The following is a 25,095-nucleotide window of genomic DNA, read 5'->3' on the forward strand; positions in this document are numbered from 1 at the left end:
ACACCTGTCAGGTGGATGGATTATCTTGGCAAAGGAGAAATGCAAACAAATGTGTGCATAAAATTTGAGAGAAATAAGCTTTTTGTGCATATGGAATGTTTCTGGGATCTTTTATTTCAGCTCATGAAACATAGGACCAACACTTTACATGTTGCGTTTTATATTTTTGTTCAGTATAGAACATCACAGGTTGTACTGTGCATGCCTGGCAGTGTGTTTATGAACTTGACATAACGTCATCAGATACTGTAGATATCAGCATATCGCCACATCTCCCCCTGAAGCAAGACGGCTTAAGCCCAATGTCTTACCTGTTAGCAAGAGTAGAGAGAAGAGACAACATTTCAGCACGCTGTGGTCCATGGGTCTCATCCCTGCACGTCCTCCTGTCACAAAGTACATGGTCAGTTAGACAATGGTGCACAGTCGTACTAGAAATGATGAGTTTCCTCGAATTAAACTGTTAGAAGGACTGAAAACCTACCTTTTAGATGCTTAGTGATCACCACTTGCCTTCTCCTTTCCTCTCAAGCCAAAGCCACACCAGGGCTGACCCTTATAAAGGCTGCTCTGGAACATTTGGTCACGGCAGTCTTCCATGAGAACATACACACCCCCACAAACTGTCTACATGTTATTATGATTCTTGATATTATACAGTGTGTGCTTGGCCATAATCCCCAAATAATGAGTTTTTAAATTAACCTCCCAGGATTCATTTCACCATCCTGTGTAAACAACAACCACAACAGACATGTAATTACTACCTTTGACTGATCAGAAGCGGATATACTGCCACCTGTCATTAAACCCTATAGATTATTAGGTTTAAAGGCCCAGTGTAGTTAAAAAAAAAAAAAAAAAATAACAACCTGAAATTCACGAAAATATGATAATGCCCATTTTGTGTAAGAGCTGTTTGAAAAAAAATGCTTGGAATTTCATCTGCCTCAGGTGGGAAGTTTTTGGGCCCAAAGCATAAGGTCACAAGGCGATCTGATGAAAATGGACCAATGAACAAGATGGTTCATTGTTTATTTACATATCTTCCTAGTTCTGGTGCTGGTCCCGCTCATAAGCAAGATATTGTGCAGTGTCTTTGCACTGTCTTCCATTCAAGCAATCACTACGTCTGATTTGGCTTCGATTTGGTTTTCATAATAATTGTCAGAGAAGTTCGGTCTGAAGTTCCAAACATTTGCATATGCACAGCACACTTCTCATCAGACTGCATTGCAAAACAGGCTAGGTACACACGTGGGTTTTGAAATGGGCAGCAACCATTCATGAAGTAAGTGTTTAGGTACTTATTTTTAGATTATAAGTAAAGGACATGCTATTCATGAGTTTTAGACAGCTACCATTAGTATTGCTAGCTATTTTTGACTAACGGTTCTACCTGTTGTATGGCAATTGCCATCTTTCTAAAGTACATTTGACGATATGATAATGATGGCAAACTTGTTTTCTTACTAATTACTTGTCTACTTTATGTAATTTTTTCCCGGGTGTCTCCTCAGATAGCGTTAGCTAGATTGCTAGCTACAGTACGAACGTCTGTGAGCTAACTAAAGGTAGCTAGCTAGCCTGTTGGCTGTTCTTCAAAATTCTGTCAGTCACCCAAAACAGACCAAGGTAGCCTACTTGATTTAACTTGTGTCTTGTGGTTTTGATGCTAATGTTTTCTTTTGATGGCTTTACAAAGTAAAATGCTAAAATGTACAATTTGAAGAGTATTCATTAGTATTAGAGCTAAATACAACTGGGATGTGATTGCATTAGTAGATACTAGCCTGACATCCAGAAAAAAGAGAGGGTATAGTAATGTTATTAGCTAGGTAGATATTTCATTAGGTGTATGTTATGAGGATTCTGTGTTATGCAGGTGCGAGATAACAGTATCGAGCATGAGCGCATAGATATTCTTCACAGCAACAGTTGAATCTATCAACTGAAGCGCTTAGGGGGCGGGGGCTGGGACCAGCCTCTGCGCCAACAATCAACGATAGGCTGGGTGAGTTTAAACCACGCCCAGTCTCTACACTGACAGGCCGGCTCGGAAGCAGGAACTATTTCTTTCAGGGTATATTTATAACATCTTCGTCAAGAACCAGTCAGTTCTCCGTATATACGAAAATTGCATTTACCACTTATTGCTTAGCTAATAAAAAATACATAGTATACAATCGGTGACTCATTGTCATATTTATCTTGATACCAGATTCAAATTGATGCGACTCTAACAATGTTTATCTGTGATATGATTCCAAAATAGTAAACCTTCTGGCTGTTAAATGCAAGAATGAATGTATAACCTTTATGATAGATCATAAGCCTTATGAAAGCTCAGGCTGGAGGTCAAGCTATGGAGTTTCAGATATACAATTATGTTAACTGTTTTCTCAAATGTTATAGAGAAAACATTAGAATTATAAAATGTAACTTTGTCACCTTACAAACAGGTTGATATCTTGTCTCTTCACAATTCCCTTAGATTCATCATCTTACGTGCTAAAGGGTCATCTCTGAGGAAGACCTGCAGGATAAGGAGGACCGAGAGGTCATGGACTTCTTGGAGGAAGATGCTTTTGATGAGAAGCTACTTGGTGAAGACGAGGACGAAGAGTATGAGACACACACACACACAGGACAGACAGGTGAACATTGACTGGCAGAGAAACAGCTGAACTGGTATGTGATGCTGCTGGAAGTGGCTGCTGTACATACCAAGCTGGTGGTGCATGTCGTAGAAATGTGCTAGCCTGGGCCGAGATCTGTGTATGCTGCCATGCTATGTATGATAGATGGCATGCAGTGTTACCATAGCAGTTGGCTATACATCAGTGGAGGCTCCTCAGAGGAGTAAGGGGAGGACCATCCTCCAGTGAATTTCATAAAAATGTAAATAGTGAAACATAAAAAGTTATCATTTTTAGATAGAACTATACAAAATATATTCACAAAATACATTATTTTGCAATGGAGGTCTACAGTAGGTTCAACAGCACTCTATAGGGCAGCACCATGCTGTATATAGATTTTTCTACTGTATTATTGATTGTATGTTTATTTATTCCATGTGTAACTCTGTGTTGTTGTATGTGTCGAACTGCTTTGCTTTATCTTGGCCAGGTCGCAGTTGCAAAGGAGAACTTGTTGTCAACTAGCCTACCTGGTTAAATAAAGGTGAAGTAAAATGTTTTTTTTTTTCAAACATGGTGTAGCCGGAGGACAGCTAGGTTCTGTCTTCTTCTGGCTACATTGGCTTCAGTACAAAAACCCCTTCCATAGACTTACACAATAATTATAACAACTTCCAGAGGACTTCCTCCAACCTATCAGAGCTCTTGCAACATGAACTGACATGTCCACCCAATCAAAGGATCAGAGAATGAATCTAGTACTGAAAACATAAGCTACAGCTAGCTAGCACTGCGGTGCATAACGTGGTGAGTAGTTGACTCAAAGAGAAAGAAAGAGAACAGTTTTGAACATATACATTTCTTAAAAAATGGAGAAGCAAGTGAGAGAGAGAAACCTAGGTATATTTAGTATTTTTTTCACATTCACTTAGCTAGCGAATGCAGCTAGCTAGTTTAGCCTATCCAGACACCTGGCTCAAACAGAGAGGGATGCTATGTTACCTAGTTACCAAGCAAAGGAAAAAGTTGAGTAGGACAGCAGGTAGATTCGAGAAGGAATTATATGATCTGGCTGCTATGAAATGTAACTGGGTTACGTGTGATCAGGACTGCATCCATTCCGCCGATTCTGTTGAAAAACATTTCTTAAATTGAAGCAAATGGGGATAAACATATCTGAATCTGTCCAACAGAAACTCTCGTTTGCAACTGTTGGACTAATGATTACACCCTAGATCAGCAAATCAAATTGTATTGGTCACATACACATGGTTAGCAGATGTTATTTTGAGTGTAGCGAAATGCTTGTGCTTCTAGTTCCGACAGTGAAACAATATCTAACAAGTAATATCAAACTATTCCACAACAAATCTAAATAAGGAATGGAATAAGAAACATATAAATATATGGATGAGCAATGTCAGAGCAGCAGATGCTAAGATGCAATCGATAATATAGAATACAGTATACATATGAGATGAGTAATGCAAGATATGTAAACATTAAAATGCCATTATTAAAGTGACTAGTGTTAGAGTTGCCCTCATGTCAAAAGAGAACAGCTCATTTAAAGACAGAATAAAAGAAAATGGTGTTAAATTTAAGTCCCCCTTTTGACACCCGCTAGGGTGTCACTCATTATCCTTTATTTCAGCGGTCCCAACATAGCAATATGTTAATAGCATTTCATGAAAATAACAAAATGTTTATTATTAATAAAACATTTATTTGTTATTTATTTTTTATTACAGAAAAACAGAAAAGAAAAATCAACCAAGAAAAATAGAAAAAGAAATCGACAAGTGATATATACTTTTGTCTCCCCCTTTTGACACCCATAAGGGTGTCACTTAGCAAAAACAGGATAAAACTTTGTTTATTGACATGTAAGATATAGGATACAACTTTGGTCATGGAAAACAGAGTAAAGCAGAGCAAAGCATTATTATAAACCATCTGGTCCTCTCAGGTACTCCTATCCTGTACCAGTTGGGCTTCATGCCACCCAGGGACTCCAAACCTTCACAACAGGGAGAACAAACATACTGGAAAGAAAACCCATCATAAAACAAAAATGTAAAACAAGGAACTGTGGTGGTGTAATATTTATTCTACTACCTCACCCACAGCATACAGTCATCCTCAGTCAGTCCCATCCTCCCCTGAAAGCATGATTCAGTATCAGCATCTCCAACTGGAGCATCAACCAAAGGCATCATGCCTGAAGCCTTCACCACATCTGTAACAGACTTCTTAAAACACGGTATGATGCATGGAAACAACATTGATTCAACCAGTTTTTGCCCAGTGGGTTGTTTAGTCATGTTACCTAGCTAGCTAACAACCTGGTAATGTAGAATAGTGAAAATTCACTTCGTCTGAGGATGACAGAATTAGTGTAGGGTTCTATGACCCTACTATGATATACCATCTGACTCCATTATCATGTGAACAGTATGGGCCCATTATCGGATCCAGTGGGTATTGCCAAGGTTGCAAGCCTTGCGTCACCACTCGGAATACTGTAAGATGTGTGTAGGTTTACCATTAGGCAATCAAGAGGCTAAGGAACAAGGAGCTAATATCTTGCAATCGATGTCCTAGCATTACATTATTGAGTTAACCTTAGCTCAGAGATGCACAGTTAGAGAGAGAGCATATATGCTATGTATATTGTGAATACCATTTACCATTAGACATTCCACCAAATAATAAATCAAGGAATATTACTCAAATGTGAGGACTACGGTTTGTATCTATTTGAAAGTAATCCGATTTATTACAGTTATGCAATAAGAATACAATTAGCAAATGGTACATACCAGTAATCACCACGATAAAGAGAATACAAAATATCCTAAGTCTTAACAGCGTAGAAAAATACATAGCATAGTATTATAAAACATACCAAAATTCATAGCCCTTTATGAACTCTTGAAACATGACAATTTCATTCACACAGTAATATTAATTTAGTCGATTCAAGTTTACATCTTATCCTGGCGTCAGTGACCCCCAGGACATCAATGGGAATGTGTTTTCACCGAGATTGCCACAGATAAGGTGTTTGACCCCTGTAATAGCCCCCAGATGGTCTCATTCAGACAATACCATAAATCGGGATTGAGTCATCATGCCGGGCCTCGGCACCAGCAAGTTGCTAGACGTGTCTTCATCATTGACCTTCATCATCGCATTATTTTTGACTATAGTACGTTGACCAGTAGGCTATGCAGGAATTTGGATGGCACAGGAAGAATGGAAAAGGGATAGATATGCAGAGGTGTTTCAAAGGTAGGATGCATAGTCCTAATCCATTTAATTCTTAGCTCAAACATATTGAAATAAATATTGTTAAATCTCTACTGAAGAATACACACATACTTGATATTTATTTAAATATCATTGTTAAACGCAAATAAATTATTTAATGCCAGAATTCTAAATGGTTGATCTCACATAGAGAACCAAAGGAGAAATATAAAATGACGACTGCATAAACAATGAGGACGGTGAGATAGATACAGAAACAGATCAAGTCCACTTTGTTGGCAAAGCGATGGTGTATAGCATTTGTCTGGTCTTGTGCAGCCATTTTGTTGAGAAACTTCACCACCTTCTGGAGGGCTGTATTCTTCTCTTCCTCTGAGGCTTTAATATCAGACTTGGATTCTAGACAAAGTAAAGGAGAGGAAAAAGGGATAACATGATTAACATAACATTATTATTTTTGTGGACATGCGAGAAATATGCTGGGTAAGACGTCAACTGCAGCTAGAGTAAGAATGGTTGTGCATTAACAAAATACCTCGACTTGTTTATGGTAATGATTTTATTTTTTTTAACCCTAAAAGTGGCCAATTTATTTTGCCCCCTGAAAGTGCCAACAGGTGTCATATTTGACCACAAATTTGGAAATGGCAAAAAAAAAACGTTCAAACAGTAACACTGTTAGTAAATGGTTTAAATTCCCCCTATAAGCATATATTTAAATGGGGTACCCCTTAATGTAGACTGGTTGCAATAAAGTCATTATGACATCATGGTCAGGTTATAAATGGTTGCATAAAGACTAGGGTAAAGACGTAAAGACTAGGGTAAAGACGTAAAGACTAGGGTAAAGACTAGGGTAAAGGGGTAAAGACGTAAAGACTAGGGCAAAGACTAGGTTAAAGACGTAAAGACTAGGGTAAAGACTAGGGTAAAGACGTAAAGACTAGGGTAAAGACATAAAGACTAGGGTAAAGACGTAAAGACTAGGGTAAAGACGTAAAGACTAGGGTAAAGACATAAAGACTAGGGTAAAGACTAGGGTAAAGACAAAGACTAGGGTAAAGACATAAAGACTAGGGTAAAGACATAAAGACTAGGGTAAAGACATAAAGACTAGGGTAAAGACATAAAGACTAGGGTAAAGACATAAAGACTAGGGTAAAGACTAGGGTAAAGACGTAAAGACTAGGGTAAAGACGTAAAGACTAGGGTAAAGACGTAAAGACTAGGGTAAAGACGTAAAGACTAGGGTAAAGACATAAAGACTAGGGTAAAGACACAAAGACTAGGGTAAAGACACAAAGACTAGGGTAAAGACAAAGACTAGGGTAGGTAAAGACTAGGGTAAAGACATAACGACTAGGGTAAAGACAAAGACTAGGGTAAAGACATAAAGACTAGGGTAAAGACAAAGACTAGGGTAAAGACAAAGACTAGGGTAAAGACAAAGACTAGGGTAAAGACTAGGGTAAAGACATAAAGACTAGGGAAAAGACATAACGACTAGGGAAAAGACATAACGACTAGGGTAAAGACAAAGACTAGGGTAAAGACAAAGACTAGGGTAAAGACGTAAAGACTAGGGTAAAGACGTAAAGACTAGGGTAAAGACGTAAAGACTAGGGTAAAGACATAAAGACTAGGGTAAAAACGTAAAGACTAGGGTAAAGACAAAGACTAGGATAAAGACGTAAAGACTAGGGTAAAGACGTAAAGACTAGGGTAAAGACATAAAGACTAGGGTAAAGACATAAAGACTAGGGTAAAGACATAAAGACTAGGGTAAAGACAAAGACTAGGGTAAGACGTAAAGACTAGGGTAAAGACAAAGACTAGGGTAAAGACAAAGACTAGGGTAAAGACAAAGACTAGGGTAAAGACATAAAGACTAGGATAAAGACATAAAGACTAGGATAAAGACGTAAAGACTAGGATAAAGACGTAAAGACTAGGGTAAAGACGTAAAGACTAGGGTAAAGACAAAGACAAGGGTAAAGACTAGGGTAAAGACTAGGGTAAAGACAAAGACTAGGGTAAAGACAAAGACTAGGGTAAAGACTAGGGTAAAGACATAACGACTAGGGTAAAGACATAACGACTAGGGTAAAGACAAAGACTAGGGTAAAGACATAAAGACTAGGAAAAAGACAAAGACTAGGGTAAAGACATAAAGACTAGGGTAAAGACATAACGACTAGGGTAAAGACAAAGACTAGGGTAAAGACAAAGACTAGGGTAAAGACAAAGACTAGGGTAAAGACATAAAGACTAGGGTAAAGACAAAGACTAGGGTAAAGACAAAGACTAGGGTAAAGACAAAGACTAGGGTAAAGACTAGGGTAAAGACATAAAGACTAGGGTAAAGACTAGGGAAAAGACAAAGACTAGGGAAAATACATAAAGACTAGGGTAAAGACTAGGGTAAAGACATAAAGACTAGGGAAAAGACATAACGACTAGGGAAAAGACATAACGACTAGGGTAAAGACAAAGACTAGGGTAAAGACAAAGACTAGGGTAAAGACGTAAAGACTAGGGTAAAGACGTAAAGACTAGGGTAAAGACGTAAAGACTAGGGTAAAGACATAAAGACTAGGGTAAAGACATAAAGACTAGGGTAAAGACATAAAGACTAGGGTAAAAACGTAAAGACTAGGGTAAAAACGTAAAGACTAGGGTAAAGACAAAGACTAGGATAAAGACGTAAAGACTAGGGTAAAGACGTAAAGACTAGGGTAAAGACATAAAGACTAGGGTAAAGACATAAAGACTAGGGTAAAGACATAAAGACTAGGGTAAAGACAAAGACTAGGGTAAAGACGTAAAGACTAGGGTAAAGACGTAAAGACTAGGGTAAAGACAAAGACTAGGGTAAAGACAAAGACTAGGGTAAAGACAAAGACTAGGGTAAAGACAAAGACTAGGGTAAAGACAAAGACTAGGGTAAAGACAAAGACTAGGGTAAAGACATAAAGACTAGGATAAAGACATAAAGACTAGGATAAAGACGTAAAGACTAGGGTAAAGACGTAAAGACTAGGGTAAAGACAAAGACAAGGGTAAAGACAAAGACTAGGGTAAAGACATAAAGACTAGGGTAAAGACAAAGACTAGGGCAAAGACTGGGGTAAAGACGTAAAGACTAGGGTAAAGACGTAAAGACTAGGGTAAAGACAAAGACTAGGGTAAAGACAAAGACTAGGGTAAAGACAAAGACAAGGGTAAAGACTAGGGTAAAGACTAGGGTAAAGACTAGGGTAAAGACAAAGACTAGGGTAAAGACTAGGGTAAAGACATAAAGACTAGGGTAAAGACATAAAGACTAGGGTAAAGACGTAAAGACTAGGGTAAAGACGTAAAGACTAGGGTAAAGACGTAAAGACTAGGGTAAAGACGTAAAGACTAGGGTAAAGACGTAAAGACTAGGGTAAAGACGTAAAGACTAGGGTAAAGACACAAAGACTAGGGTAAAGACACAAAGACTAGGGTAAAGACAAAGACTAGGGTAAAGACACAAAGACTAGGGTAAAGACAAAGACTAGGGTAAAGACAAAGACTAGGGTAAAGACAAAGACTAGGGTAAAGACTAGGGTAAAGACATAACGACTAGGGTAAAGACATAACGACTAGGGTAAAGACAAAGACTAGGGTAAAGACAAAGACTAGGGTAAAGACATAAAGACTAGGAAAAAGACAAAGACTAGGGTAAAGACATAAAGACTAGGGTAAAGACATAACGACTAGGGTAAAGACAAAGACTAGGGTAAAGACAAAGACTAGGGTAAAGACAAAGACTAGGGTAAAGACAAAGACTAGGGTAAAGACTAGGGTAAAGACTAGGGAAAAGACAAAGACTAGGGAAAATACATAAAGACTAGGGTAAAGACTAGGGTAAAGACATAAAGACTAGGGAAAAGACATAACGACTAGGGAAAAGACATAACGACTAGGGTAAAGACAAAGACTAGGGTAAAGACAAAGACTAGGGTAAAGACAAAGACTAGGGTAAAGATGTAAAGACTAGGGTAAAGACGTAAAGACTAGGGTAAAGACGTAAAGACTAGGGTAAAGACATAAAGACTAGGGTAAAAACGTAAAGACTAGGGTAAAGACAAAGACTAGGATAAAGACGTAAAGACTAGGGTAAAGACGTAAAGACTAGGGTAAAGACGTAAAGACTAGGGTAAAGACATAAAGACTAGGGTAAAGACGTAAAGACTAGGGTAAAGACATAAAGACTAGGGTAAAGACAAAGACTAGGGTAAAGACGTAAAGACTAGGGTAAAGACAAAGACTAGGGTAAAGACAGACTAGGGTAAAGACAAAGACTAGGGTAAAGACAAAGACTAGGGTAAAGACATAAAGACTAGGATAAAGACATAAAGACTAGGATAAAGACAAAGACTAGGATAAAGACGTAAAGACTAGGGTAAAGACGTAAAGACTAGGGTAAAGACAAAGACAAGGGTAAAGACTAGGGTAAAGACTAGGGTAAAGACAAAGACTAGGGTAAAGACAAAGACTAGGGCAAAGACTGGGGTAAAGACGTAAAGACTAGGGTAAAGACGTAAAGACTAGGGTAAAGACAAAGACTAGGGTAAAGACAAAGGACTAGGGTAAAGACAAAGACAAGGGTAAAGACTAGGGTAAAGACTAGGGTAAAGACATAAAGACTAGGGTAAAGACTAGGGTAAAGACATAAAGACTAGGGTAAGACATAAAGACTAGGGTAAAGACGTAAAGACTAGGGTAAAGACGTAAAGACTAGGGTAAAGACGTAAAGACTAGGGTAAAGACGTAAAGACTAGGGTAAAGACGTAAAGACTAGGGTAAAGACATAAGACTAGGGTAAAGACACAAAGACTAGGGGTAAAGACAAAGACTAGGGTAAAGACACAAAGACTAGGGTAAAGACAAAGACTAGGGTAAAGACTAGGGTAAAGACATAACGACTAGGGTAAAGACATAACGACTAGGGTAAAGACAAAGACTAGGGTAAAGACAAAGACTAGGGTAAAGACATAAAGACTAGGAAAAGACAAAGACTAGGGTAAAGACATAAAGACTAGGGTAAAGACATAACGACTAGGGTAAAGACAAAGACTAGGGTAAAGACAAAGACTAGGGTAAAGACAAAGACTAGGTTAAAGACAAAGACTAGGGTAAAGACTAGGGTAAAGACTAGGGAAAAGACAAAGACTAGGGAAAATACATAAAGACTAGGGTAAAGACTAGGGTAAAGACATAAAGACTAGGGAAAAGACATAACGACTAGGGAAAAGACATAACGACTAGGGTAAAGACAATGACTAGGGTAAAGACAAAGACTAGGGTAAAGACAAAGACTAGGGTAAAGACGTAAAGACTAGGGTAAAGACGTAAAGACTAGGGTAAAGACGTAAAGACTAGGGTAAAGACATAAAGACTAGGGTAAAAACGTAAAGACTAGGGTAAAAACGTAAAGACTAGGGTAAAGACAAAGACTAGGATAAAGACGTAAAGACTAGGGTAAAGACGTAAAGACTAGGGTAAAGACATAAAGACTAGGGTAAAGACGTAAAGACTAGGGTAAAGACATAAAGACTAGGGTAAAGACAAAGACTAGGGTAAAGACGTAAAGACTAGGGTAAAGACAAAGACTAGGGTAAAGACAGACTAGGGTAAAGACAAGACTAGGGTAAAGACAAGACTAGGTAAAGACATAAAGACTAGGATAAAGACATAAAGACTAGGATAAGACGTAAAGACTAGGGTAAAGACGTAAAGACTAGGGTAAAGACTAGGGTAAAGACTAGGGTAAAGACAAAGACTAGGGTAAAGACAAAGACTAGGGCAAGACTGGGGTAAGACGTAAAGACTAGGGTAAAGACGTAAAGACTAGGGTAAAGACAAAGACTAGGGCAAAGACTGGGGTAAAGACGTAAAGACTAGGGTTAAAGACGTAAAGACTAGGGTAAAGACAAAGACTAGGGTAAAGACAAAGACTAGGGTAAAGACAAAGACAAGGGTAAAGACTAGGGTAAAGACTAGGGTAAAGACATAAAGACTAGGGTAAAGAACATAAGACTAGGGTAAAGACATAAAGACTAGGGTAAAGACATAAAGACTAGGGTAAAGACGTAAAGACTAGGGTAAAGACGTAAAGACTAGGGTAAAGACGTAAAGACTATGGTAAAGACGTAAAGACTAGGGTAAAGACGTAAAGACTAGGGTAAAGACGTAAAGACTAGGGTAAAGACACAAAGACTAGGGTAAAGACACAAAGACTAGGGTAAAGACAAAGACTAGGGTAAAGACACAAAGACTAGGGTAAAGACAAAGACTAGGGTAAAGACAAAGACTAGGGTAAAGACAAAGACTAGGGTAAAGACTAGGGTAAAGACATAACGACTAGGGTAAAGACATAACGACTAGGGTAAAGACAAAGACTAGGGTAAAGACAAAGACTAGGGTAAAGACATAAAGACTAGGAAAAAGACAAAGACTAGGGTAAAGACATAAAGACTAGGGTAAAGACATAACGACTAGGGTAAAGACATAAAGACTAGGGTAAAGACAAAGACTAGGGTAAAGACAAAGACTAGGGTAAAGACAAAGACTAGGGTAAAGACAAAGACTAGGGTAAAGACTAGGGTAAAGACTAGGGAAAAGACAAAGACTAGGGAAAATACATAAAGACTAGGGTTAAGACTAGGGTAAAGACATAAAGACTAGGGAAAAAGACCATAACGACTAGGGAAAAGACATAACGACTAGGGTAAAGACAAAGACTAGGGTAAAGACAAAGACTAGGGTAAAGACAAAGACTAGGGTAAAGACGTAAAGACTAGGGTAAAGACCGTAAAGACTAGGGTAAAGACGTTAAAGACTAGGGTAAAGACATAAAGACTAGGGTAAAAACGTAAAGACTAGGGTAAAAAACGTAAAGACTAGGGTAAAGACAAAGACTAGGATAAAGACAAAGACTAGGGTAAAGACAAAGACAGGGTAAAGACTAGGGTAAAGACTAGGGTAAAGACATAAAGACTAGGGTAAAGACTATGGGTAAAGACATAAAGACTAGGGTAAAGACATAAAGACTAGGGTAAAGACGTAAAGACTAGGGTAAAAGACGTAAAGACTAGGGTAAAGACGTAAAGACTAGGGTAAGACGTAAAGACTAGGGTAAAGACAAAGACTAGGGTAAAGACATAAAGACTAGGGTAAAGACACAAAGACTAGGGTAAAGACAAAGACTAGGGTAAAGACACAAAGACTAGGGTAAAGACAAAGACTAGGGTAAAGACTAGGGTAAAGACATAACGACTAGGGTAAAGACATAACGACTAGGGTAAAGACAAAGACTAGGGTAAAGACAAAGACTAGGGTAAAGACATAAAGACTAGGAAAAAGACAAAGACTAGGGTAAAGACATAACGACTAGGGTAAAGACATAAAGACTAGGGTAAAGACAAAGACTAGGGTAAAGACAAAGACTAGGGTAAAGACAAAGACTAGGGTAAAGACAAAGACTATGGTAAAGACTAGGGTAAAGACTAGGGAAAAGACAAAGACTAGGGAAAATACATAAAGACTAGGGTAAAGACTAGGGTAAAGACAAAGACTAGGGAAAAGACATAACGACTAGGGAAAAGACATAACGACTAGGGTAAAGACAAGACTAGGGTAAAGACAAAGACTAGGGTAAAGACAAAGACTAGGGTAAAGACGTAAAGACTAGGGTAAAGACGTAAAGACTAGGGTAAAGACGTAAAGACTAGGGTAAAGACATAAAGACTAGGGTAAAAACGTTAAAGACTAGGGTAAAAACGTAAAGACTAGGGTAAAGACAAAGACTAGGATAAAGACGTAAAGACTAGGGTAAAGACGTAAAGACTAGGGTAAAGACATAAAGACTAGGGTAAAGACGTAAAGACTAGGGTAAAGACAAAGACTAGGGTAAAGACAAAGACTAGGGTAAAGACGTAAAGACTAGGGTAAAGACAAAGACTAGGGTAAAGACAGACTAGGGTAAAGACAAAGACTAGGGTAAAGACAAAGACTAGGGTAAAGACATAAAGACTAGGATAAAGACATAAAGACTAGGATAAAGACGTAAAGACTAGGGTAAAGACGTAAAGACTAGGGTAAAGACAAAGACAAGGGTAAAGACTAGGGTAAAGACTAGGGTAAAGACAAAGACTAGGGTAAAGACAAAGACTAGGGCAAAGACTGGGGTAAAGACGTAAAGACTAGGGTAAAGACGTAAAGACTAGGGTAAAGACAAAGACTAGGGTAAAGACAAAGACTAGGGTAAAGACAAAGACAAGGGTAAAGACTAGGGTAAAGACTAGGGTAAAGACATAAAGACTAGGGTAAAGACTAGGGTAAAGACATAAAGACTAGGGTAAAGACATAAAGACTAGGGTAAAGACGTAAAGACTAGGGTAAAGACGTAAAGACTAGGGTAAAGACGTAAAGACTAGGGTAAAGACATAAAGACTAGGGTAAAGACAAAGACTAGGGTAAAGACACAAAGACTAGGGTAAAGACAAAGACTAGGGTAAAGACTAGGGTAAAGACATAACGACTAGGGTAAAGACATAACGACTAGGGTAAAGACAAAGACTAGGGTAAAGACAAAGACTAGGAAAAAGACAAAGACTAGGGTAAAGACATAAAGACTAGGGTAAAGACATAACGACTAGGGTAAAGACATAAAGACTAGGGTAAAGACAAAGACTAGGGTAAAGACATAAAGACTAGGGTAAAGACAAAGACTAGGGTAAAGACAAAGACTAGGGTAAAGACATAAAGACTAGGGTAAAGACTAGGGAAAAGACAAAGACTAGGGAAAATACATAAAGACTAGGGTAAAGACTAGGGTAAAGACATAAAGACTAGGGAAAAGACATAACGACTAGGGAAAAGACATAACGACTAGGGTAAAGACAAAGACTAGGGTAAAGACGTAAAGACTAGGGTAAAGACGTAAAGACTAGGGTAAAGACGTAAAGACTAGGGTAAAGACGTAAAGACTAGGGTAAAGACGTAAAGACTAGGGTAAAGACATAAAGACTAGGGTAAAAACGTAAAGACTAGGGTAAAAACGTAAAGACTAGGGTAAAGACAAAGACTAGGATAAAGACGTAAAGACTAGGGTAAAGACGTAAAGACTAGGGTAAAGACGTAAAGACTAGGGTAAAGACATAAGACTAGGGTAAAGACATAAAGACTAGGGTAAAGACAAAGACTAGGGTAAAGACAAAGACTAGGGTAAAGACAAAGACTAGGGTAAAGACAAAGACTAGGGTAAAGACATAGACTAGGGTAAAGACAAAGACTAGGGCAAAGACTGGGGTAAAGACGTAAAGACTAGGGTAAAGACGTAAAGACTAGGGTAAAGACAAAGACTAGGGTAAAGACAAAGACTAGGGTAAAGACAAAGACTAGGGTAAAGACAAAGACAAGGGTAAAGACTAGGGTAAAGACTAGGGTAAAGACATAAAGACTAGGGTAAAGACTAGGGTAAAGACATAACGACTAGGGTAAAGACATAAAGACTAGGGTAAAGACATAAAGACTAGGGTAAAGACATAAAGACTAGGGTAAAGACGTAAAGACTAGGGTAAAGACAAAGACTAGGGTAAAGACAAAGACTAGGGTAAAGACAAAGACTAGGGTAAAGACAAAGACAAGGGTAAAGACTAGGGTAAAGACTAGGGTAAAGACATAAAGACTAGGGTAAAGACTAGGGTAAAGACATAACGACTAGGGTAAAGACATAAAGACTAGGGTAAAGACATAAAGACTAGGGTAAAGACGTAAAGACTAGGGTAAAGACAAGGGTAAAGACAAAGACAAGGGTAAAGACTAGGGTAAAGACTAGGGTAAAGACGTAAAGACTAGGGTAAAGACAAAGACTAGGGTAAAGACATAAAGACTAGGGTAAAGACGTAGACTAGGGTAAAGACGTAAAGACTAGGGTAAAGACGTAAAGACTAGGGTAAAGACGTAAAGACTAGGGTAAAGACATAAAGACTAGGGTAAAGACATAAAGACTAGGGTAAAGACATAAAGACTAGGGTAAAGACATAAAGACTAGGGTAAAGACTAGGGCTGTCAACAATTAACTGGGGGGGGGGGGGAATACATTCCAAAGTGAGCTGTAATTTTAGGATTTTTAAATACAAAGAAACATTCAGAATATTGACGTCTTGATTCTGTCTAATGTAACAGTTAGTTAAATTAGGTCAAAGAAAGGACATTATTTCATCTCAATGTCCACTTATTTTTACATGGTATTCTACATTTTTGCGGTATAGATGATGTATTTGATGTTTTCAGTGTATTCAACACTAACACAATGCGATTAATAGTAAATAAATAAAATATTGTGCACTAAAATGATAACGTTAACTGATTAACTCTGGCAGCCCTAATAAGGAGGTTTGGTAACGTCTTCTTTGGCAACCAGAAAAAAATATATCTTGCTCTGTGGATAACTGATGACAGAATAATGAAAAAGTTTACCCTCTTCATTGTCTGTGTCTTTAAGCAGTGAGTCTTTGGACTTGGAGAGGCTGCAGGGCCAGAGAGTGCCACACTTAGCCAGGCGTGTGAGCACCATAGACTGCAACGTGCTCAACACCAGGATGACCAAACAGAAACAGAAGTGCTTTCCTATGGAGAACAACGAGAGAGAGATGTGAGTGTTATATGGTGGCAGAGGTCCTGTATACATGAAACCGACATCGGTGTGCTGCTACCAGTATATCTTTCTTTACTGTCCCTGTAAGATACCAGGCTGGAAATAGTGAAACTCTGCTCGCAAACACACATCAGCCGTCCACCTTGACACCGTACCAAACAATTGAGCTATAGAAAAATATCCAATTTGATAGTTCCCTTGGCAACATTTCAAACTAGCTGTGGAGTGAGCTTTCTGCACATTCTTAAAGGGCTGCTGAACTTCCTGATTTGGCCTCGTTTTAGATTTGTCTCATTATGAAATGCTAGCGGTCGTGATTGAAGCCAAACAAAAGTTGTCTTTGAGTTGTGGTTTCACCCCACCTGAGTGACTCGCCATCTCAAGATGGTCATCTAATTCAGTTCTGTGTGTAGGCTAAAGTAGAAAAGAAGAGGCGAATAGAAACGATTATTGACCATATGTTTTGCCAAACTGGGGGGAGCTGGCTAGCCTGTCTAACCTTAGGCTAGCACATAGTGCTCTGTCAAATCAAAAGTATGCCAAGATGGCAAGAACCAGTGTCTGGAATGTTTCATGTGATACTCGTTCTACATAACCTTGCTGCGAATGTACCTTGCAACATAGTTTCATCATGTGATGTAAATACATGTTACTGTGGAAACGATATCAACTACTGCGAGTTGAAAGCCTGCGGTCTTCAGTCAGCTCAGCGGTCCTACAACACATTGTGTTTTGTGACAAAACTGCACATTTTAGAGTGGCCTTTTATTGTCCCCAGCACAAGGTGCACCTGTGGAATTATGTTGTTTAAACAGCTTCTTTATATGCCACACCTGTCAGGTGGATGGATTATCTTGGCAAAGGAGAAATGCAAACAAATGTGTGCATAAAATTTGAGAGAAATAAGCTTTTTGTGCATATGGAATGTTTCTGGGATCTTTTATTTCAGCTCATGAAACATAGGACCAACACTTTACATGTTGCGTTTTATATTTTTGTTCAGTATAGAACATCACAGGTTGTACTGTGCATGCCTGGCAGTGTGTTTATGAACTTGACATAACGTCATCAGATACTGTAGATATCAGCATATCGCCACATCTCCCCCTGAAGCAAGACGGCTGATCCCATAATGGTCTGATACGAGCCACCCGGACAGCTGATGAACCTGTGGGTTTGCACAACCGAAGACTTTCTGCACAAGCTGTCAGAACCAGTCTCAGGGAAGAGCATCTGCCTGCTCGTTCTCTTTACCAGGGTCTTAACCTGACGGGCGTCGTAACAGACTTCATAGGGAAAATCCTATACCTTCAATGGCCACTGTGTGCTCTTCATGGATTAATCCTGGTTTCAGCTGTACCGGGCAGATGGCAGACAGCGTGTGTGGCATTGTGTGGGTGAGCGGTTTGCAACGTTGTGAACAGAGTGCCCCATGGTGGAGGTGGGGTTATGGTATGGGCAGTCATAAGCTACGGACAACAAACACAATTGCATTTTATCGATGGTAATTTGAAATCAGAGTTACCGTGACGAGATCCTGAGGCCCATTGTCGTGCCATTCATCCGCCGCCATCACCATGCTTCAGAATGATAATGTACTGCCCCATGTCGCAAGAATCTGTACACAATTCCTGGAAGCTGAACATTTCCCAGTTCTTCCATGGCCTGCAAACTCACCAGACATGGCACCCATTGAGCATGTTTGGGATGCTCTGGATCAACGTGTGTTCCAACAGCATGTTCCAGTTCCTGCCAATATCCAGCAACTTTGCACAACCATTGAAGAGGAGTGGGACAAAATTCCACAGGCCACAAGCAACAGCCTGGTCAACTCTATGTGAAGGAGTGTCGCCACATCTCCCCCCAAATAGTGGTCACACCAGATACTGACTGGTTTTCTGATCCAAGTATCTGTGACCAACAGATGCATAACTGTATTCCCAGTCATGTAAATTCCATAGATTAGGGCCTAATGAATTTATTTCAATTGACTGATTTCATGCAAAACAAACTTGCCCACTCTTCCACAAACAACCTGGGCAAAAGGGGACATGAATTGATGACATGATTGGAATCCAAACCCAACCTTAATTTACGCTGTGACACACTTAGGTACCAAATTCAGTTTTGGAAGAGGCTGATTTTATGACAAAAATGTCCCTTTTTACACTTTGTAGTCAATTTTTACAATAGAATAAATGTTTCTGATTGGCCGTTTACAAAAGGAATGTTTAGCTTTTTTGGCGCAGTCGCTCTAACTCCGATACATACACACCGTTTATAACAAAATGCTGTTTCATTCTGGTGCATTACACACAGGATACTCACGGATGATGGGGCTGCACTGGCCTCCTCCAGGCAGAAGGTCCTTGAGGATGTTGAGGAACATGATGAAGCTGAGAACCAGTTTAACCTTGAAGGGGATGCGCTTGCTCTCTCCCAGCGGCAGGGCGAAGCTGCCCACATCAGCCAAGATGATTAGTATACTGGGCAGGACCAGGGACAGAAACGGGTTTTCGGACCGCATTTTCAGCAATACCTGTGAAGACAGACAGATAAGCCGGCTAAGGAGTATTGGTGTCTCTGGGGGGTCTGTGGCCTGGTTTGCTAACTACCTCAAGAGTGCAGTGTTTAAAGTCAGAAAATCTGCTGTCTCAGCTACTGCCTGTCACCAAGGGAGTACCCCAAGTCTCAATCCTAGGCCCCACGCTCTTCTCAATTTGCATCAACATAGCTCAGGCAGTAGGAAGCTTTCTCATCCATTTATATGTAGATGATAGTCTTATAGTCAGCTGGCCCCTCCCAGGAGTTTTTGTTAAATGCTCTACAACAAAGCTTTCTTAGTGTCCAGCAAGCTTTCTCTACCCTTAAGCTTGTTCTGAACACCTCCAAAACAAAGGTCATGTTGTTCTGTAAGAAGAATGCCCCTCTCCCCACAGGTGTGTTTACTACCTCTGAGGGGTTAGAGCTTGAGGTAGTCACCTCATACAAGCACTTGGGAGTATGGCTAGACGGTACACTGTCCTTCTCTCAGCACATATCAAATCTGCAGGCTAAAGTTAAATCTAGACTTGGTTTCTTCTATCGTAATCACTCCTCTTTCACCCCAGCTGCCAAACTAACCATGATTCAGATGACCATCCAACCCATGCTAGATTACGGAGACATAATTTATAGGTAGGTAAGGATTCTCTCGAGTGGCTAGATGTTCTTTATCAGTCGGCCATCAGATTTTCCATTAATGCTCCTTATAGGACACATCACTGCACTCTATACTCCTCTGTAAACTGGGCATCTCTGTATACCCGTCGCAAGACCCACTGGTTGATGCTTATTTATAAAACCCTCTTAGGTCTCACACCCCCCTATCTGAGATATCTACTGCAGCCCTCATCCTCCACATACAACACCTGTTCTGCCAGTCACATTCTGTTAAAGGTCCCCAAAGCACACACATCCCTGGGTCGCTCGTCTTTTCAGTTCCCTGCAGGTAGTGACTGGAACGAGCTGCAACAATCACTCAAACTGGACAGTTTTATCTCAATCTCTTCATTCAAAGACTCAATCATGGACACTCTTACTGACAGTTGTGGCTGCTTTGCATGATGTATTGTTGTCTGTACCTTCTTGCCCTTTGTGCTGTTGTCTGTACCCAATAATGTTTGTACCATGTTTTGTGCTGCTACCATGTTGTGTTGCTACCATGATGTTGTGTTGCTACCATGTTGTCATGTTGTGTTGCTACCATGTTGTGTTGTCATGTGTTGCTGGCTTGCTATGTTTTTGTCTTAGGTCTCTCTATATGTTGTGTTTATCCCAGCCCCCGTCCACGCAGGAGGCCTTTTGCCTTTTGGAAGGCCGTCATTGTAAATAAGAATTTGTTCTAAACTGACTTGCCTAGTTAAACTTTAAATAAATAAAATAAAAAGCCAGGCAGAAATCATTTGTTTTGAATAAGTGTTGTCTTTTGAGTGTAAATGTTTAAGCTTTGCCCATAAAAATAAGAAGGTACCTTTACATGTCCCACATAAATAAAATACAACTGAAATCACCAGGAACACTCACTAACCCATAGATAGAGATACTTTACTCTACATGTCACATAAACTACTGAAATCACCAGGAACACTCACTAACCCATAGATAGAGATATGTGACATGTAGAGTAAAGTAAACTACTGAAATCACCAGGAACTCTCACTAACCCATAGATAGTTGCGATCATCTCTGCCTCCTTTAGCATTGAGTTCCACCTCCTCGGTTAGCCAGTCCCCACGGTTTGCGCTAGTTGTGCTCACATTCCCAAAGTCCAGGAACATGCCACATCCTGGAAAAGCAGATATTTGATACCAGTTCTCTCACTCAAAGATCATACCATAGTTTATAACAAAAACAATATTTTATATCAATAGGCATTAGGGGTGTGACGGTCCACAACATATTTGCTTTCGTTCATTCCTTGATTTTAGGCTCTTTGTTCGGTTTTAGCTTGGTTCTCAGGAGGGGATGGAAAAACTACCACAAATTTTAAAAAATGATTTTGTAAAATTGACAATTGCATGATTTCCCCTTTCACTCGCATAGATGTTTTTTGTTAACGGTGGCTAAAGTTTGTAGTGCCTGTTCAGAGAAAACCGAACCATGGATTACAGTTTCTCCTTGCCCATACTACTTTTAGGGTGAGGAACCATCGAACATCAAGTTGTAAAATCCTGAACTTCCGCTTTGAGGCTAGGCGAAAGCTTACCATTTACCCACGCATGTGTCTATTTCACGCTACCGCCTTGAACTAGGCTATACAACGAATCAGAGCTTGCATTTGTTATGTTGTTAATATAATTATGATTTGTTCTTAACTTATGAATTAACATTATTTAATTTGGGAGATAACTTTAGTTAAAGATGGAATCTTTAGAAGGGGACAACAAAAAGTTTAAGGTCTTTTACAGGAAATAATCATTGCCATCTGATGAGGTTAGCATATGGATAAATCTTTTATTTATTTTACCTTTATTTAACCAGGCAAGTCAGTTAAGAACAAATTCTTATTTTCAATGACAGCCTAGGAACAGTGGGTTAACTGCCTGTTCAGGGGCAGAATGGCAGATTTGTACCTTGTCAGCTCGGGGATTTGAACTTGCAACCTTCCGGTTACTAGTCCAACGCTCTAACCACTAGGCTACCCTGCCGCCCCTCTGCCAGGTTATGTCATGGGAACAGTTAACATACAGCCTTTGATCACATGCAACTACATCAACAATTTTAATTGTCTGATGCTTAAACTTTAACATTAAAAAAAACGTTTTCTAATGTTCTTAACGTTCTTAAGTATGGCCCCACACTGTGTCCAGCCCACTAACAAGCACCAAAAGAAATGCTAGGCAGTCAGGATGCATAGAAAATTCCAAAGATGACAAATAAACTGAAATGCATTCTATACTAAATTGCATTAGGCTATACAGACAACTATTTTTTTGGTTTGTTGTTTTTGGTTAGTAAGAGCTTTGGTAAATAATGGTGTGCAAGAGCCATTTAGCAGACAAAATTAGGTTTGAAATGATGCACTTACCACTAATTGCCCACACATTCAGGGCGATGGCACAGAAATCTGAAGCGAAGGGGTAGTTGTACAGATTGACTTCACAGCCCACCACAGTGTTCATGATGACCATGTGCTCTATAGTCCCGTTGCTGTGCACCAGCAAATCCTTGTTGCTGTGCTTTATCGTTGTTTGCACTCTTTAGACATGAGAGGTTGAGGACAGACTGAGGATCTACTAAAACTGTCACACCTAAACATTTGGCCACTTAAAACATATTAGTTCTGTCTTTAATTCTGTCCATGTTGCACTCGCTATTTAGAAGATTACACATAAATTGACTGTTATAAAATCTAAATGAAAAATTATAATTAAACCTAACATAGGTTATTGTATTCTGTTGTTAGTGGACTCACCCATTAGTCACATGGAGTTCAGGAGTCCAGATTTTGCTGACAGGCAGGACCACCATATCATGATGATAGACTGATGTGTTCCATGATAAATCAGGGTCTTCCCAAGACTGTAGTGTATAATCATAATGAGTGGTATTACAAAATGTCCCATTTACTTGAATGTCTCTGGATGTTTTGTGCCTACACTCTTAGAATAAGGGGTTCCAAAAGGGTTCTTCAGCTGTCCTCATAGGAAAACTCTTTTTGGTTCCAGGTCAAACCCTCTGTTGAAATGATTCTACATTGAACCCAAAAGGGTTCTACCTAGAATCAAATAGGGTTCTTCAAAAGGTTCTCCTATGAAGACAGCCAGAGATCCATTTTAGGTTATAGCACCTTTTATTTATTTTTTTCCTAAGAGGGTACTTACCAGCGGGACTTCCAGACGACTCTCGAAGCGGAGGTTTTTTGTATCCTTATTAGGAAGAGGATAATTCATCACATAATGATAGAAATGTCAATATGTTATCTCTGAAACTCATCACATTGCAGAAAACTCAATTAAAAGGGACTTACGACAGACAGAGTTTCGTACACGATTGACGGCACACTGATAATTGAGATGCACCGTGGAGACTGTGGCGGACTCCGAGCTTCTTTCGCAATCAGCATGCTGGCCAGACATCGACGGGTCGTACAGGATGGTGTGGTTGCACTGGATGAAGTGGCTGTGTTGGCTGGTTGGGATGCACTGGCTGTATTAGATAGTGGTTGGATAGTAGTAATTGCTGCGTTGGATAGAGTGCCTGATGCAGATACTGTGGAACCAGAGACGGGTATTTAATTTCAGAATATAATATTGGATTTATATAGCGCTTTTCTAGGAACCAACGAGGCTTTTCAATAGTTCAACACAGTACAATAAATGACTTACACAGTCAAAATGAAATGGGATAAGGTTGTTGCATGTCTTCAAAGTAGTGACTCACTGTGAAAAGTGATCATGCTCTCTATATTGCACTGTATCTAAACCTGATACTCTTATCACTAGTCCATTATCAGTTACGTTCTGAGAAACATATGTTTTAAGAGCTTGGTAAGTGCTTGATTGTCCTGTGGTTATTTTGCATACAACCTTCCCACAACTTTTCTGGGAATGGTGCAGGATAGTTGTTTGGATTTGGAACGTTCTGAGAAAGTAATACAATTTTAAAAAATACAAGGAAACTTTCTATAAAAAAACACAAGAATTGTTGTAATGGAGAATGTTTGAAGACTGTTATGTAAAAACATAGATTTTGTTCTCAGCATCAACAAAACTCTATCCTCTACCTTGTAATGTGTGTTCAGGTGGGTTGGTCGCGCCCACTAATTGGCCACACCTGATCTTAATGAGTGCTTGTTACCTTTGAAATGGGGTGTTACATGAGTAAAAAAGATGTGCATCCTCATCCCATAAATAATTTATTTTTGTTTTTGTCTATTTTCAATGGATAAAGCTAAGAACATTAACAACTTCATAGTTCAGAACAATATAACAATATTAAATTAAATTAAACGTATTTTACAAGAAGCAATATTACTCCCTAAAAATACAACCCTATGGACCAATCATTGAATAGCTTTTCAGAATTCTCCGATAAATTGGTCCGTATGAAAATCTAAAAGAATGGAAACCATAAAATTATTTGATTTGATAAAATGACTTGGTAACAGGAAACACATTTATTTCCATGACAGAATTAAAACGCAATTTTGGACTGACCAATGTAGATACCTGCAACTTAAAAGTTACATATCACGAAATTTTGATTTGAAATCTTTTGGACATCAGAGCAACCCTGAGGAAATCTATATGAGTCAAAAAATTACAAAAATTCAGTCATGTCTTAAGTGTAAAACTAATAATGACTCAATAATCCATGCTTTCTGGGAATGCTATGAAGTCCATAAGTTATGAACGGAGCTAGAAAGTTGGCTGTCAGAGGCATTAAAATGTAAACTTACTTTTAATCTGTCTGTCTGCATATTTAATCAAATACATTCGATATTATAATAAAAAATAACTCCCAGGAAAATGTTCAAGGAACCAGAGTAAAACGTTATCAGAACCTTCCTGCAACCTAAAAATAAATGTTCTCAGAACAGATAACATTTTCACTTCTGCTTTCAGAATGTTTAAAAAACGTTCAGTTTTACCAGTCAGGAAACGTATGGCTGTGTTCCCACAACCAATGTAAAACCAAAAACATACGTTCCCGCAACTTCCAAAGAACCAAATGTGCTAGCTGGGTTATTTATTTGAATTTTCATTTGACATGTTTCTTTTTCATGACTTTAAAAATATCATCTGTTTGTGACAAGAAATAAAAATGCAGTTTGCAATCGCATATAATAAAAAAGTTTTACACTCTTTACTTCATATCTGCTAATAGGAACAAAGATGACATTGTTCTAGCATAATTCACGCCTGTTTTAAGAAGAGTAAAATGGAGCCCAATATCTTACCTGTTAGCAAGAATAGGGAGAAGAGACATTTCAGCCCACTGTGGTCC

At 39.0% G+C, this 25,095-nt stretch overlaps 1 protein-coding gene across 2 annotated transcripts; it reads right to left on the reverse strand.

Moving 5' to 3' along the window:
* Positions 1-5,926: 5,926 nt before the first annotated feature.
* On the reverse strand, positions 5,927-23,942 carry LOC116365773 (5-hydroxytryptamine receptor 3A-like). 2 transcript variants are annotated; one of them, XM_031818176.1, is made up of 10 exons: positions 23,873-23,942; positions 23,676-23,730; positions 23,117-23,358; positions 22,971-23,015; positions 22,562-22,668; positions 22,175-22,344; positions 20,811-20,932; positions 18,934-19,144; positions 16,428-16,577; positions 5,927-6,314 (listed from the first exon to the last, which is right to left on the reverse strand). In XM_031818176.1, exons 3-10 carry the CDS (start codon positions 23,210-23,212, stop codon positions 6,070-6,072), a joined length of 1,146 nt encoding a protein of 381 aa, XP_031674036.1. In that variant the 5' UTR covers positions 23,213-23,358; positions 23,676-23,730; positions 23,873-23,942; the 3' UTR covers positions 5,927-6,069. The 2 variants fall into 2 exon arrangements, with proteins under 2 accessions (XP_031674036.1, XP_031674035.1); XM_031818175.1 differs by having other exon boundaries at positions 23,475-23,730.
* Between the last annotated feature and the right edge of the window lie 1,153 nt (positions 23,943-25,095).

The sequence above is a fragment of the Oncorhynchus kisutch genome, unplaced genomic scaffold (assembly GCF_002021735.2).
Source record: "Oncorhynchus kisutch isolate 150728-3 unplaced genomic scaffold, Okis_V2 scaffold1279, whole genome shotgun sequence".
Lineage (NCBI taxonomy): Eukaryota > Metazoa > Chordata > Actinopteri > Salmoniformes > Salmonidae > Oncorhynchus > Oncorhynchus kisutch.